The 15,128-nt window shown below is 37.9% G+C and overlaps 1 protein-coding gene across 1 annotated transcript; it reads left to right on the top strand.

Annotated features, from left to right (window-relative positions):
* Positions 1-1,142: 1,142 nt before the first annotated feature.
* TM4SF18 (transmembrane 4 L six family member 18) lies at positions 1,143-13,763 on the top strand. The gene is made up of 6 exons (XM_054483144.2): positions 1,143-1,289; positions 1,403-1,596; positions 4,361-4,450; positions 9,746-9,888; positions 12,345-12,525; positions 13,291-13,763. The coding sequence occupies exons 2-6, from the start codon at positions 1,420-1,422 to the stop codon at positions 13,303-13,305; spliced, it is 606 nt and encodes a 201-aa protein (XP_054339119.1). The 5' UTR covers positions 1,143-1,289; positions 1,403-1,419; the 3' UTR covers positions 13,306-13,763.
* Positions 13,764-15,128: the final 1,365 nt, after the last annotated feature.

Here is a 15,128-nt window from a genome sequence, read left to right as displayed (position 1 = left end):
TTACCTGGATGGTGGAAATGGCTTCAGAACTCATCTCTATCTCCTCCACACCCTTTACCACCTATTTACAACACAGCAGCCAGAGCGAACCTTTTAAAACATCAAGCGCAGTGCCTGCCACATAAGAGATGCTCAATGAATACTCAACCAACAATGTTATTCTCTTCCCAATCATCCCAGGAACTCTAGTAAATATGATTTTATGCTGCTTCTATGTGACTGGAAAAAACGTCTAATGCCCAGATTTTTTGATGCACTTAGATCAAAAGTACTAGAGGGAAAAAAAATCACATCCACAAGGGGGTGCCAAGAAACCTCTTTGGAACCTGGACTGCTAGTTTCTTTCTTTCTTTCTTTCTTCATTTCTTTTTTTTTTTGAAACGGAGTCTCACTTTGTCACCCAGGCTGGAGTGCGGTGGAACGATCTCGGCTCACTGCAACCTCCATCTGCCAGGTTCAAGTGATTCTCCTTCCTCAGCCTCCGGAGTAGCTGGGATTACAGGTGCCCACCACCATGCCTGGCTAATTTTTGTATTTTTAGTAGAGATGGGGTTTCACCATGTTGGCCAGGCTGGTCTCAAACTCCTGACCTCAGATGATCCACCTCCCTCAGCCTCTCAAAGTGTTGAGATTACAGGTGTGAGCCACTGCACCAGCCCTACCTTTGTTTTCTTAATAGTAGGAAAAATATGCCTTTATTTCTGTTATGATTTTTCAGAGAGGTAGAGATAATAGATGCAAACTCTTGGAAGGAAAGCTATACTGATCTAATCAAGATATTTTGTTTTTCTCATTCACCAGTCACTTTCTCAGTCCTTTCTGTATCCCTTGCAGTTTGAACAAAGCTTGGTGAATAGTGTGCACACAAAAAGCACACTAGGTGAAAGACAGATACATAAAGAGGGTAAAGTCAGGACATTTTAACAAACCTATCAAGCTCTAAATATAAGCCTCCTTGGTAGTTTTCTCTTTAACCCTCTCTCCACTGTTGGATGAAATTTGCTACATTCAATTCCAGTCCCCACCCCAACTTCCTTCTTAACACAGGGTCAGGGTTAAGCCTTCAGTGCTTTAATCCAGAGGAAAATGACTTATTTTTAAAAGCAGTGAAAAACACCGCATTCCTTTGGCACAGGATGAAGACCAGCTCAGCTCTTCAGTTGTTGATCATTGTCTATTGTTCTCCAAACAGTAAACCACTATTTCATACTGAGATTGTTGGCTGCGGGTATATTCCAATTCCCCGTCTCCTCATGAATATGAAGTGAAGGGCTCTGACCCTGAAAGTGGTAGGTAATCTCAAAAAAAAAAAAAAAAAAGAGAGAGAGAGAGAGAAAAAAAGTCAGGTAGGAAGAAGAAAAATAGACTTTCTGTGACTGTATACTCTTGAAATCTCCCGCAGGTTCTAAGCAGGGCAAAATGGGGACTCGGAAGTGTGGAGGCTGCCTAAGTTGTCTGCTGATTCCGCTTGCACTTTGGAGTATAATCGTGAACATATTATTGTATTTCCCGAATGGGCAAACTTCCTATGCATCCAGCAATAAACTCACCAACTATGTGTGGTATTTTGAAGGAATCTGTTTCTCAGGCATCATGGTAAGTGTGACTTTGGAGACTTGGGAGAGAAGGGGGAGTTGTAATTGAGACTTACCTTGTAACTAGTAAAAATAATGAATAATGGAAAAATCATTCTGCTAATCTTGGGTGTAGGATTTGAAAGACGGATGGGGGTGAAGGGGCAGGTAATCTGCTAGGATTTGGGACATAGCTCTGTTTTCAATAAGCTGCTCAGCAATGCAGCTTCAGTAATGCAGGAAATTAGTCCTAATGAAAGTTTATGGGACACTGGCCTGTAAAAACAGTATGTTCTCATGAACCCTGCATGTCAATTTAAGCTATTTGATCTTCAGTGGCATTACTGTTTTCTAGAACAGATTTTCTGTCTGCACTCATGTTTTTCTAGCTTGAAGGGGCATTAGGACAGCATGAAAAAAAAAGCAGAGACTTGGCTGTTCAGACAAACCTGCATGTAACTCTAAGCTCTGTCATTTGTTCCATGAGAGCTTCAGCAAGTTACTCAGTATCTTTGAGCCTCAGTGTTCTAATGTGAAAAATGTGAATAATGGCATTTACTTTTAAAGATAAAATATATATAAAGTGCCCAGGAGAGAGACTGACATGTAGCAGGTAGCCAGTGACTGTTGTAATTATGATTATTAAAGAATGAGCTGTGTCATCATTAAAATAGTCCTACATTAGACCCTAATAATGGAGGGAGTTTTTGAAAAGTCAATTGAATTATCAATGGCAAGAATCCATGAACGTTTTCCTGATGACTTTGTGCACTTTAAAAATAAACAAACTGATAGTAAATCATGTTGGCAACTCAGAGGAAAAGACAATTTCCTGGTCAAGTCATTTCTAAAAATAGTGCATTATGAACTGTAAGCTAATCAGACCACCAATAATGTAGAAGAAAATTCATTATAATCTATTTCTACATCTTTTAGGGGTTTTTAATTATTATATTTGAATAGCTGTGTTGTAAAATTATTCATTTTGCACATTAAATTAATAAACTTTAAAATATTAATATCCAATGCTATTGAAGTTGCTATGAAATAAGTACATAACTAATATTGGTTGCACTACAAATAAATGTCAGTCTTTTCGGGAAGAGTTTGGTATAATATATCAAGACCCGTGAAAATGCTTATGTCGTTTGACTCAGTAATCCTACATCTCGTCATTTTTTCTGAGGAAATCATCCAAAATAAGGGAAGAGCTATATGTACAGATGTTTGTGGCTGCATTGGTATAATAGTAAATAACTACAAGAAGCATCTTACAGAGAAGTAGTGAAATAAATTATGGTACATTCACTTCATACAGTGGTGAAAATTATAATTATGAAGATGTAACAACATGGAAAATGCACATTATTTCATGTTAAGTGAAAAAAGACACAATAACGTTGTGGGTAAATTACTATTGCAGCTGTGTCAAATAGACATATGTGGGAAAACACCAGAAATAAATGCATGAAGACACACGAAGGTGGTGGAATTATGTGTAATTTACCTCCATTATTCTTGACTCCTCTGTATTGCAGTTATATTTTAAAACAAAAAAAGAAGGCAGTGTCTCTTTCAACAGTTGATGCCTGAGCAATAAGACTACAGGCTCTAGGTCAAATTATCTCTATCAATACTGTAATGAAGCTGGTTACTATGCTTTGGCCTTGTCTCATCATTGTTTTCCTCAATATGCAATTGCAATAGATGGAAGAGTTGCAAGACATAACTAAGATTAGACCAGAATTTCTTTCAATCTGTTATAACTAACGATGTTGAAAGGAGGGGAATATAGGACTCTTTTGCTTATATTCCATGTAAAAATTAAAACTAGGAAAAGAAACCTGTTCTCTATTTTTTTTTCATTTTCCAGGAATTATTAAAATATATTACTATAACTGCATCAAATCCCTTTAGGAGAAAGGAGAAGAATATAGGTAAATAATTAAATGAACAAAAAAATTAATGAAAGCTGAAGAAATTTGGAAACTGGAAACATTGGCTATGAAGAGTAAAATAACAGTGAACTCAGCTGTAGGATTCAGTCCTGAATAGTGAGAGTAAAAAAATGGGAGGAGAATTTCCCATAAGCAATTCATGGTCTGTATCTAGCCTAATCAGAAATTATAATGGTAAAGAAATACATGTTCCTTCCAGAGCTCTGGCCTTTTGCCTAAAATAAAATTTAAAAAAAGGAAATAAGATGCATTGATTCTCCCACTTTCTTGGCTTGATACAGACAAAACACATTGAAACAATTTACACCTGAGATGATTTGAATGCATGGGGAAATTGAAGTCACTTTAAAGAGATATGGTTTCAGATTAACTGAGCCTCTCACCTCCATTCCCAGAGGACAGTAAATGAAGAGAGGTTGGCAAACTACCAAGCCTGCTGAATGATTTTCCTTGGTTCTCCACAACTGAGTCATTGAGAAAGGCAGGTTTTGCTGCCCAGGGTGGTATTCTCCTGTCCATCCATTTACTTCTCCTTAATTATTAGCTTTTGATGGTTGCTAACCATGATAATAATAGCTAACATTTATCAGTCACTATGAATCAACCACTATGCTCAAAATGTCACATATATTACCTCGTGACAATCTCTTGATACCATTTTATAGAGAAGGTGTCTCAAATTCACACAGCTAGAAAGTGACAGAGCTTGGATTTAAATCCATATCTGCCTGACCCCAGACTCTATGCTCGAAGACGCTGTTCTCTGATTATAAGCACGAATGTAAACTAGCATTTCATTGCTAACATTTTATGTCTTCCCTCCTATAGATGCTTATAGTAACAACAGTTCTTCTGGTACTGGAGAATAAAAACAACTATAAATGTTGCCAGAGTGAAAACTGCAGCAAAAAATATGTGGTAAGAGCAATAGTTTTTTTGAGGATGGTTGAATGGGCTCCAGCTTTCTTTCCTCTCACTCAGAAACACAAAAATATTGACAGTATTGTACCCTCACTACTGTTGAGTACAGTACAGAGATCAAGAGTTTACTGCCAAGATCACCTTCCATTTTGCTTAGTCTTTCCTCCACTTTTGTTCTACTGATGCGCTTTCAGAAAATCAGCATTTAAAGATACCTAAAATTAGGAAATAATACTTTTTCCTAACTGAGTTTACATTAGTCTATTTTTTCTTTATAAACTTTATTGAGGGGTAAATTACATATAATAAGTGGCATCCATTAGAAATATGCAATATCATGAGTTTTAACAGTTGACTACACTCATGAAACCACCATTGCAGTCAAGATAGCAGAATATTTCTGCCAACCCCCAAAGATTAACCTTTGATTTACTTTTTGTCATTATAGATTAGTTTGTATTTTATGTATGTGGAATCATACAATATTTGCCTTTTTTTATCTGGGTTTTTTCATCCAGGATAATAATTTTTAGATTCATCCATATTGTTGGGTGTATGTGATGTGCATTTTTTAAGTTGGCACTTGAAAAATAATTAAAATAGTATCAGGGTGAATAATACAACCACATTTTCTAAGCCAGTGCTCCTGCATTTCTACCATTCTCCTTCTCATCCTCTTCCTCCTCTTCATCGTTTATTCACACTTGCATAGCACTTTATAGTTCTTTCACATTTACTCAGTGAATTAAGTCATTATTTCTCCTATTTTATAGATGAAGCACTTGTGGCTCAAAGAGAACAAGTGATTATTAGCTAGGAGGAGTTTTACGATGATATCTGGTTGGCATTTTTTGCAGCAGTGCTTCTACCTGTTAGCTTCATATTGCAATCACCTGGGAGCTTGGAACAACACTAATGCCTAAATCTCATCCCCAGAGTCCCTGATTTAGTTAGTCTGAGGTACAACCTGGGCATGGATATGTTTTAAATCTCCTCAGGATATTTCAATGCGTAGTCAAGATTGTATGGCAAACTTTCTTTGACCAATGTCTTTTAGAAATTAAATTCATTGCTTTATTTAGTACTGTGTCCCTTATGGAGAACAATTGAAAATTAAAATACACTCTGTGTGTGTGTGTGTGTGACCAGTTGACTCAGTCATCCTCCAGCAGCTACTTGTAATATACTTATGGAAGAGATTTCACAATTGCCTAGGGGAAATAATAAATTCAGGTATAGATTCAAGTTATGATACTCAGAGAATTTCTAGAAAACAAATATATGTGATATTAAGTATATAATAAAAATTAACATGTTCAATTTGCCTTAACTCACTGTTAGCACTTCCAGCACAAATAGATGCTAGAAATAGTCTGAAAAGGGTCTTATAATCAGCATTAAATTAGATGACTGACATCTCATTGGGAACAGCAGCAGAAAGGAAGAGAGGATTCTCTGGATTCCCTTTTTGGCCTTTTCAAGGTAAGTTCTAGAAGAGAAGTCCCAATTCAAATGCCCCCAGAAGCCATGTGTGTGACATAAATGAATTAAACGAGCCTGGTAGGCATCAGAGCACAATTTCCATCTAAGGAGGAGAAGGAGCTGCTACTGAAGTCCAGCCAGTTGTTGCCATGATGAAGTAGGGCAATAATTCTCAGTTTTCAGTAGAAAGTAAAAATATGGATTTTTATGTAAAACTTTTCGATTGTAAAATATTGGCAATTAATCTTCATTTAAACCAAACAAAGTACATATTGTGGGAAAATCTGAATCTGCGTCAGTTTGTAACTTCCAAAATGTAATAAAAATTGATTCATTTCTTGGTTATTATCTGTTATGGCCTGAATGTGTTCCTCCAAAATTCACATGGAAACCTAATCCTCACTGTGGCGGTATTAAGAGGTGGGATGTTTTTGGAAGTGACTAAGTTGTGATGGCTCTTCCCTCATGAATGAGAGTGGTGCCCTTATAAAAGGGGTTGAGGGGAGTACTCTTACCTCCCTTGCACCATGCGAGGACACATAGAAGATGCCATTTATGAGGAATGAGCCCTCACCAGACACTGAATCTGCCAGTGATCTCTGACTTTCCAGCCTCCAGAAGTGTGAATAATAAAATTATGTTATTAATTACTCAGTCTAAGGTATTTTTGTTATAGCAGCAGGAACTAAGGCACTATCCGTTCCTACGTGGAGTCTGGTTTTCTGCCAAAATTCTTGGACAATTATTCCTGGAAAGCAAATATTGGCCAAATAAGGGCACTTGAAATAATAGCTACTATTTTATTACATTTTATTTTTGAAATCACCCTGTTGTATAGGTACCATTCCTGTCTACATCATCTACAGTTTACAGAAAAGAAAACTATGATTCAAATTCTTATTCCCACTTTATTTTGAGGCTTACCTTGATAGTGCAATGGTATCCACTCATTAGATTATAGTGTGTGTGTGTGCATGTGCGTGTGTGTGGGTGTGTATGCTGTGGTTGCCAGTTTCCCCCAATGAAGAAATTCTTCATTGATCTTCCCAGTGAATATTTTTTCCAGTTTTCCATAAAGAGGATATATTAATGTTATACTCAGTGAAATAATTTTAAACAAAGAAATGTTATTGAGATGATTTTTATTCCTAAAATCACAGGTTTGTTGGTCTTACTTTTTCTGGTTTCAGCTTTTGAATTTATTATCTATTGGTTACTGCGTGTTACTATTCTGCTGCCTACTCTAACCCTGCAATCAACATTTCTAAAGCTAATTTTTCTTCCAAACCAAATAACCCTTCTTGGTATCCTTATTTCTGTCTCCTTTTTATCCAAGCCCCAGCTCTGGATTATTTTTTTTTTTCATCTCCAGCTACTCATTTCCTCCTTAATGTGTTTTCCTCCAGTGTGTGTCTTTGTCACCTCAACTTGCATCTGTCTCCAACCTGGATCCTTATCTTTGAGGTCTCTTACTTCCAGCTTGTGTGACCACTGCCAGAGCAATATTCCAAAAGCACATTTTGGGCATATCACTTCCTGCTCAAAAACCAATTACAAGACTTGTTTAAAAAATAGTTTCTGGATGGGCACCGTGGCTCATGCCTGTAATCCCAGCACTTTGGGAGGCCAAGGCAGGTGGATCCCCTGAGGTCAGGAGTTTGAGAGCAGCCTGGCCAACATGGTGAAACCCCGTATCTACTAAAAATACAAAAATTAGCTAGGCGTGGTGGCACGTGCCTGTAGTCCCAGCTACTCAGGAGGCTGAGGCAAGAGAATCTTTTGAACCCAGGAGGTGGAGGTTGCAGTGAGCCATGATCAGGCCACTGCACTCTCGCCTGGGTGACAGAATGAGACTACAACTCAAAAACAACAACAAAACGACAACAACAACAACAACAAAACCCCAGCTTCTTCCGGGTCTATGGCAGGGTAAGCTCAAAATGAACCTGGAACATCTTGCGCCAGAAAGCAAGAAAATGTTCAAAGAATGACAGGAGTATGTCAAAGGGCATAGGAATTGACCTACAGGGATGTTCCCATTGGCCAAATTTGGACCATCCATGCATCTAAAAGAATAATCGCATTTATGGATTATAGCATAATGAATTAGAAGATCCTTGAGTCCAGAAAACATAGACAGAGACAAAGGAGAGAGGAATGGGAAATGGAAGTTGTTCTGTGCAGAAAAATGATAACATAAATGCAGAGAAATTATAGCATTATGAAAGCAGCACATTGGAACCCCAGTGATTGCTGGTAATCAATGAATATGAGGATCATCAGTGGATGCTAAATCCATCAGTTGAAACGTTATTAAGAAACAGAATGTGACACTGTCTCAAAGCATCACCTTGGCAGTTATTTACTAATTGCCAAGTGGAAAATGTGCCTTTCTAGGGAAGGATCTGAAGGACACTCTTAACCAAGAGATCAAACTTAGCACCACCCTTAGCATGAAAGTCCTACGATGTACACCACACCCATTAAGTATTCTCGCTAAAATGTTTGAATTCAATTGTGAGAAAATAATCAGAAAAGCCCAGAATGTGAGACATCTACAAGACAACTGTCTGGGATTCTTAAAAACAGTTTAACACCCCAAAAAACAAAAAGGCAGAAAGACTAGTGTAAATTAAAGGAAACTAAAGAGATGTAATCTTGTACATAAACACTTATTGGATCCTGTACAAAAAAATTTAAAAGTTACAAAATAATAGAATATTTTTATTCTTAGGAGATGTATGCTGAAATATTTAGGGGTGAAATATCATAATGTCTGCAACCTAATGGCTCAGTAACAAAAACATGTAATAAATACACGTGTATATATGTACAGGTGTACATATATACTTTGCATGGCTATATACACACATACACACAGAGAAAGAGAGAAAGCACAAGCAAATATGTAAAATATTCATGTAGGTGATTCTAGATAAAGGATATGTAGGGGTTTATTGTACTATACTTTCAACTTTTTTGTAGATTTGAAATTTTTTAAGGTTGGGAGGAGGGAAGTCCCTTGCACTGAAGGATAAAGTCCAGATTTCTTCATCTGGCATTCAAGGCCAGCTCTGGCCTGGATCTACCAAGCTGTACTCACTTTTTAAGCTACTCAAGGGCTGAATTGTGTCCTATCAACCTTGTTTTCCCAGCGTTAGTACCATGTCAATCTGTCTTCAGAGCCTTTCTCCTCACTCAGCTGGATAAACCCCTCTTAGATTAAACCTACTTTCTCACAACTCTGGTTGCACTGATCTGCCTGTGAATAACACCCATTCTCTCTACTCAAATGAAAACAGCCCCCTCTCCATCAATCCTATCCTCACTTGAATATGAATATAAATATCAATACTATACCTGATATTTTCATTTATATTCTTGTAAAGATATTTTAATATCTTGATAAGAGGAAAGCAGAGGTCATAGCTTATAATTCTTAGAGAACCCACTCTACCTAGAAAATAATAGGTCTTCAATAGATAGTTATGGGTTGATTGATCACATCCTTCACTGCATTTTCATAAGAGGAGATCACTATTTTGATTTCAAAATTCCAGAAGGAAAGAATAAATTTAGTAAATTACCCAGTTACCTCTATGTGATACCAAACAAAACGTTATTTAAAAACTTATTTTTAAGATCAAATAGGTTTGGATTACTTTTTTTTTTTATTTCTATGTGGGCATTTAGTATTGTATAGACTGCATAAGCTTGGGTGAATCGGGGAATGTAGCTGTCTGATAATTTATCCACAATATCCTCTTGTTGCATTCTATGGTACTAACCTGCTTCTATGTTTTAATTTAGACACTGCTGTCAATTATCTTTTCTTCCCTTGGAATTGCTTTTTCTGGATACTGCCTGGTCATCTCTGCCTTGGGTCTTGTCCAGGGGCCATATTGCCGCACCCTTGATGGCTGGGAGTATGCTTTTGAAGGCACTGCTGGACGGTAAGGAATAATTCCCCAAACCAAGGAGGTCGGAAAATCAGAAATACCTGGCCTCATGCTCATGCTCACGCTCATTTTCCATGATCACTTTGGGGTTCCATGTGGCTATTTTAGTGCAGAATTTTCCTGTTAGTTTACTAATATCCAGACCAATTTGTTCTTGCACAGATCTTTGTTTAGATTTTTTTCTTCAATCTTTTAATGCCATTTTCATTCAATGTCTTCAGGCTGTCATGGAGCTATCCAAATGAAAGGTGTTTTTCTCCCATACCTCAGATTAAAGTTGTGTGGTTACTATGGTCTGGTCTGGTAACAGCTGGAGCTTATGGCCTGGGTGGATCCAGGAACTCAGTTCTGTTTTATGGCCAGGTAGGACATGTGGTCTGTTACAAGTGTGAAACGGCTTGAGAAGGAGAGAAACCATGGTGCTCTTGGATGGTGCTACTCAGGGCTATAGTAGGAGGGATGATAAAGACATAGAACAAGGCAAGATGAGCAGGAAAGTGCAGTCTGAGGTCCAGGAACATGATTAGGTACAGGAGTTTGTGGAATGAGCCAGAGCATATGCAGCTTATACTGGAGAAGGGTCTAAAGAGGTAGCCTTGCTCAGAAGGCTAGTAATTCAGTCAGGAGTCTGACAACCCAATCCCGGATCTCAGAATACCTCACACTGGCATTGTGCTGGGCTTATTGGGTTCCCAGCATCGGATGCAGATTAGGAGGTAGCAGGGCCCAGAAAGAAATACAGAAGAGGTCCAGAATTCTAATGAAGTAAAATGAGGGAATGTCTGTACCATTCACTGGTGGAAGTTATATTTTCTTCTCAACTCTCCATGATTAGCTTTATTGTTCAAGGCCCATGTCCATCTGAGGTCTTACATGTGCATGTAGGCCTACATGGCAGAGCTGCTTCTGTGACTGTAGCTGTCTTCATTCTGAAGATTTTTACATGGTGCCATATACCATGACCTTTCTTAGCAAACATGACTCTCCCTCAGGTCTCTCCTACTTGCACATCCATTTATACGCTCTCTGCAAGAAGAAAAATATGGCTCTTTTTGCCCGACTCCGCAGGCAGTCAGACCTTATGGTTGCCTTCCCTTGTTCCCTAAAAATCTCTGTTATTCTGCTCTTTTTCAAGGTGCACTGATATCGTATTGTTCAAACCACATGTTTTACAATCAATTTGTACAGTTAACACAATTATCACAGTGGTCCTGATGTGATGTACATCCTCAACTTAAGAAGATAACAGGATTAAGAGATTAGAGTAAAAACAGGCATAAGAAATTATAAAAGTATTATTTGGGAACTGATAAATGTCCATGAAATCTTCACAATTTATGTTCCTCTGCTGCGGCTCCAGCCATTCCCACCATTTGGGGTCCCTGACTTCCTGCAACATTGCAAGTCATCTTGTTTTAAATTGCTAGATGATCTGTGCAGAGCATGTACTAGGAACAGTCTAGAGGAGGGATCTGGAGGGACTCATTTCCCTGGCGGCTGAGATGGAGATAGGGGTAAATGAGGGGTATGAGATAGGTTTAGGGAAATTTAACAGAAAACCACATCTGTATTGTACTTTACAGGTTTCAAACTGTTTGTATACACATTCTTACCAAATATTCACAATAACTCTGGGGTTAGATATTTTAACCCCATTATCAAGATAAGAGTCTGGAGGGCCAGGCGCGGTGGCTCATGCCTGTAATCCCATCACTTTGGGAGGGCGAGGCCGGCAGATCATCAGGTCAGGAGAGCGAAACCATCCTGGCTAACACAGTGAAACCCCGTCTCTACTAAAAAAATACAAAAAATTAGCCGGGCATGGTGGCAGGCGCCTGTAGTCCCAGCTACTCCGGAGGCTGAGGCAGGAGAATGGCGTGAACCCGAGAGGCTGAGCTTGCAGTGAGCAAAGATGCACCACTGCACTCCAGCCTGGGCAACAGAGCGAGACTCCGTCTCAAAAAAAAAAAAAAAAAAAAAAGTCTGGAGGCCAGAGAGGTAAAGTTCTTTGCTCAACATCCTGCAGACCCAGATCCAGGAATTCTGATTTCATATTCAGTGCTCTTTCCCATTGGAGACAAGAGCCATTAACAATACAAAGAAATTCTCAGAGTGCCTCTATTTCCTGGAGCATTAGAAAGTAGAAAATAAATAAAGGTGGGGAAAGAGTAAAAAAGAAGGAAGTAGGAAAGAAATGGAAGAGGAAGAAAGAAAAACAAAGAGGCCACGGGGGTGATAAGGCAAGCACAACATTTATAATAAACTAAGTATCTAACTCAGTGCTATGCATAAGATATGTCCAACATGTGTATCTGAATGGTTTTTAAAATGTATTAATTCATATCTAATAACTATATATTTTAGTTACACAGAAATTTCTCAAACATACAAATGCTTGTAGCTTTCTTCCTTGGACCCAGTATGTAGATTTGGCCATGGGTCTCTCTCAGTTTCCTTACAGATTCTAGCATATGGATTCAGTGCCTGGAACCTGCACATGTTGTGGAGTGGAACATTATTTTATTTTCCATTCTCATAACCCTCAGTGGGCTTCAAGTGATCATCTGCCTCATCAGAGTAGTCATGCAACTATCCAAGATACTGTGTGGAAGCTATTCAGTGATCATCCAGGTAACAGATTCTCATGGGCACCTGTGGCTCATCCATATTTCCCCCACTTCCCAGGATTCAATGAGGCTTTTTGAAAACACTCTAGAATTCCATCACTTTCCCCCGATTTCTATTGCCCTCATCTTTATTCAAGCTCTAATATCTCAATTTTTTCTGATATGCCAATGTGTCTTGGCTTATCTATAAGGGTTGAATCAACTCAGTAATTGTAAAATCTGCATTTCTTGTTATATGGTAAGGCTTCATAAGTGTTTTGAATGAGCGATGTTTTAGTATTCTACATAGAGATAACTCAAAGCATGACGAAATTTTACCATTTATCAAGAATTTTCCTGCTAATAAGTTAAGCAAAGGCTCAGAACCTTATCTCATTGAAGTAACTTCTCTTCTGAATGCTACTACATTCAACTAATAAACCTTTATCTTGAGTGCATAGTGAGTGCTTTTGAAGAAGAAGGGAAATATGTATTTATCCCATTGAAACCACTTCTACTTCGTCTGCTAAAATACTAATGTTAATTTAGTTATGGTTGAAACTGCTATCAACAAGTCCAGAGTGAAGAAAAATTATGAATGAGATCGCTTGTATTTTGTTTGACAGCATAGAATGTGTAATACCTTTCCTAGCAATTTCTAAGAGATGTTTTTTCTGTTCTATCATATTTTGAATATGAAATATAAGTTTAAGTTGCTACCTGGATTATGGATTACTAATCAAGCCAAGTTTATAACTTTAATCACTTTATTTTTCCTTTTTTCCTATAGCCTGGAATCATTTGAAAAAGGACAAAATGTTTTCCATTATCAAGACATGGCCATCTATCTAAATATTATATCAACTGTGTAGACTTGAGGGCAATATTGAAATGATGGTGCTTTCTGCATTTGGTGTTTATTTGTAAAATTTGCAGTCCTCACTGCACATGCGAGTATACCACCCTTCCATTTAGTATGTTTTTTAAGTAATATGCATCAGAAACTTCAGAAATACTTCTGCCTTTTGATCAAACAAATCCATTTCCAAGAATCTGTACTAGGGAAGTAAATAAGAATATGAGAGAAAACTTTATGCAAATATGTATATTGCAACATTATTTAATATTCTGGAAAACTGGAAACACCCCAAAATTCTAAACTCAGAGGAAGGATTAAGTAAAGAGTGGTACATACTGTAAATGCTTTCTGATATTAAAAAAATTAATTAAATAAAAAATAAAGAGTGCTAGATATTTGTAAAATTATAGTCATTACAAATGATGTTTTTAAAATTATGAATAATGCTACATCAAAAAGCAGGTTACAAATTCATGTTTACTGTATAACTATTTAAAGCAAATGAAACACTAATAATCAAAATTTAGGATGAAAACTAAATCTAAAAGGAAATATAACAAAATGCCAATTATGCTTGGTTTGGGGCATTGATGACCCTTCTTCCCACTTTTCTATATTTTCCAAGACTTCTTTATTGAATATGTTTTACTATAAATATTTTCTAAACTCATATTTTCACTATTAAAATTTTTTTATTTTTCCAAACTTTAAGGCATATGCTCTTTCCACATTCCTCAACATTATTTGCAAACATCATGAAATGACACTTCCATCAACATTCAATGAGGAAAGTAGTGATATAGATGAGCCAAAAAGAGTTTTATATAAACTTACACAATCTACACTCTTGCTCTTCCTTTCTGACTCCTGATGGTGAGTGTGATGGACTAGAAGAGGTAGCCTTAAAATAAGTGAGCAGCTAGGGAACATGCTCAATGGGCAAGAGAAAATGACCACTGACCAGTTAATACCTGTGCCAGGGGGAGTTACCAGTACCTATATTTATTTTTAAAGTAATTAAAAAGTAGAACACTTACAAATTTTCCACCTATACATGCCATGACTTCCTCGGGGACGGTAGCCACATCTTATATATTTCCCACCATCCATAGGACCCAGCACACAGTGAAGCCAGTAGGCACTCAGTGTTGAATGGTTGTACCAGGTTTTCTGCTTCCTGTAGTTACCCTGCTGAGCACTGCTTCCATCACAGGTGCACTGGGCCCCAACACTTCTGCCATTTCCCCATTTGTCTCCTCCATGGACACTGCTCTGTGCCACATGGACCTGCTCTGTGCCAAAGCCAGGGAGTAGGCTGGGGGGATACGGAAGAGAATATCTTTCTCCTTGATGCCTGCTGTGCCAACAGCCCCCTTTAAGCCTTGTTCACAGCCTTTGCTGAAACAAGCATCTTGAAAGCAAGCCATGTTATATACCACATGACCTTCATGCTCTGGGCCCAGCTGACTGAACTGGGGCAGGCCCCAGAGTCATGGGCAGCCTATTGTCTTGCTAATGGCCTCTGACTTAGCCTGGAGAAAACACTGTCCAAACAAGACTGGTGGTTATTCAAGCGTGAGAATTTGAACTAAGAAGCCAAGAATGAGGCAACCGGAGCATTACCATCAAAAAATGATTAAAGGGTGAAGAAGGAAGCCAACATGCAGAGAGTATCTGGTTCATGTTAATAATGGTATCATATTAAAAGGAAGATATGTGAACTTCTGCTCCAAAAGCTCCTAAAAACTGCCTTTGCCCACAATGAACAA

This window comes from Pongo pygmaeus, chromosome 2, assembly GCF_028885625.2.
Source record: "Pongo pygmaeus isolate AG05252 chromosome 2, NHGRI_mPonPyg2-v2.0_pri, whole genome shotgun sequence".
Taxonomy (NCBI): domain Eukaryota; kingdom Metazoa; phylum Chordata; class Mammalia; order Primates; family Hominidae; genus Pongo; species Pongo pygmaeus.
This window is presented reverse-complemented; position numbering and strand designations above follow the sequence as displayed.

Bases quoted from the DNA above. Each gene is read 5' to 3' on its own strand.
- TM4SF18 (XM_054483144.2), top strand. From the start codon at position 1,420: ATGGGGACTCGGAAGTGTGGAGGCTGCCTAAGTTGTCTGCTGATTCCG. The intron at 4,451-9,745 runs GTAAGAGCAATA...GTTTTAATTTAG, and splicing joins ACTGCAGCAAAAAATATGTG to ACACTGCTGTCAATTATCTT. The intron at 9,889-12,344 runs GTAAGGAATAAT...GGTCTCTCTCAG, and splicing joins TTTGAAGGCACTGCTGGACG to TTTCCTTACAGATTCTAGCA.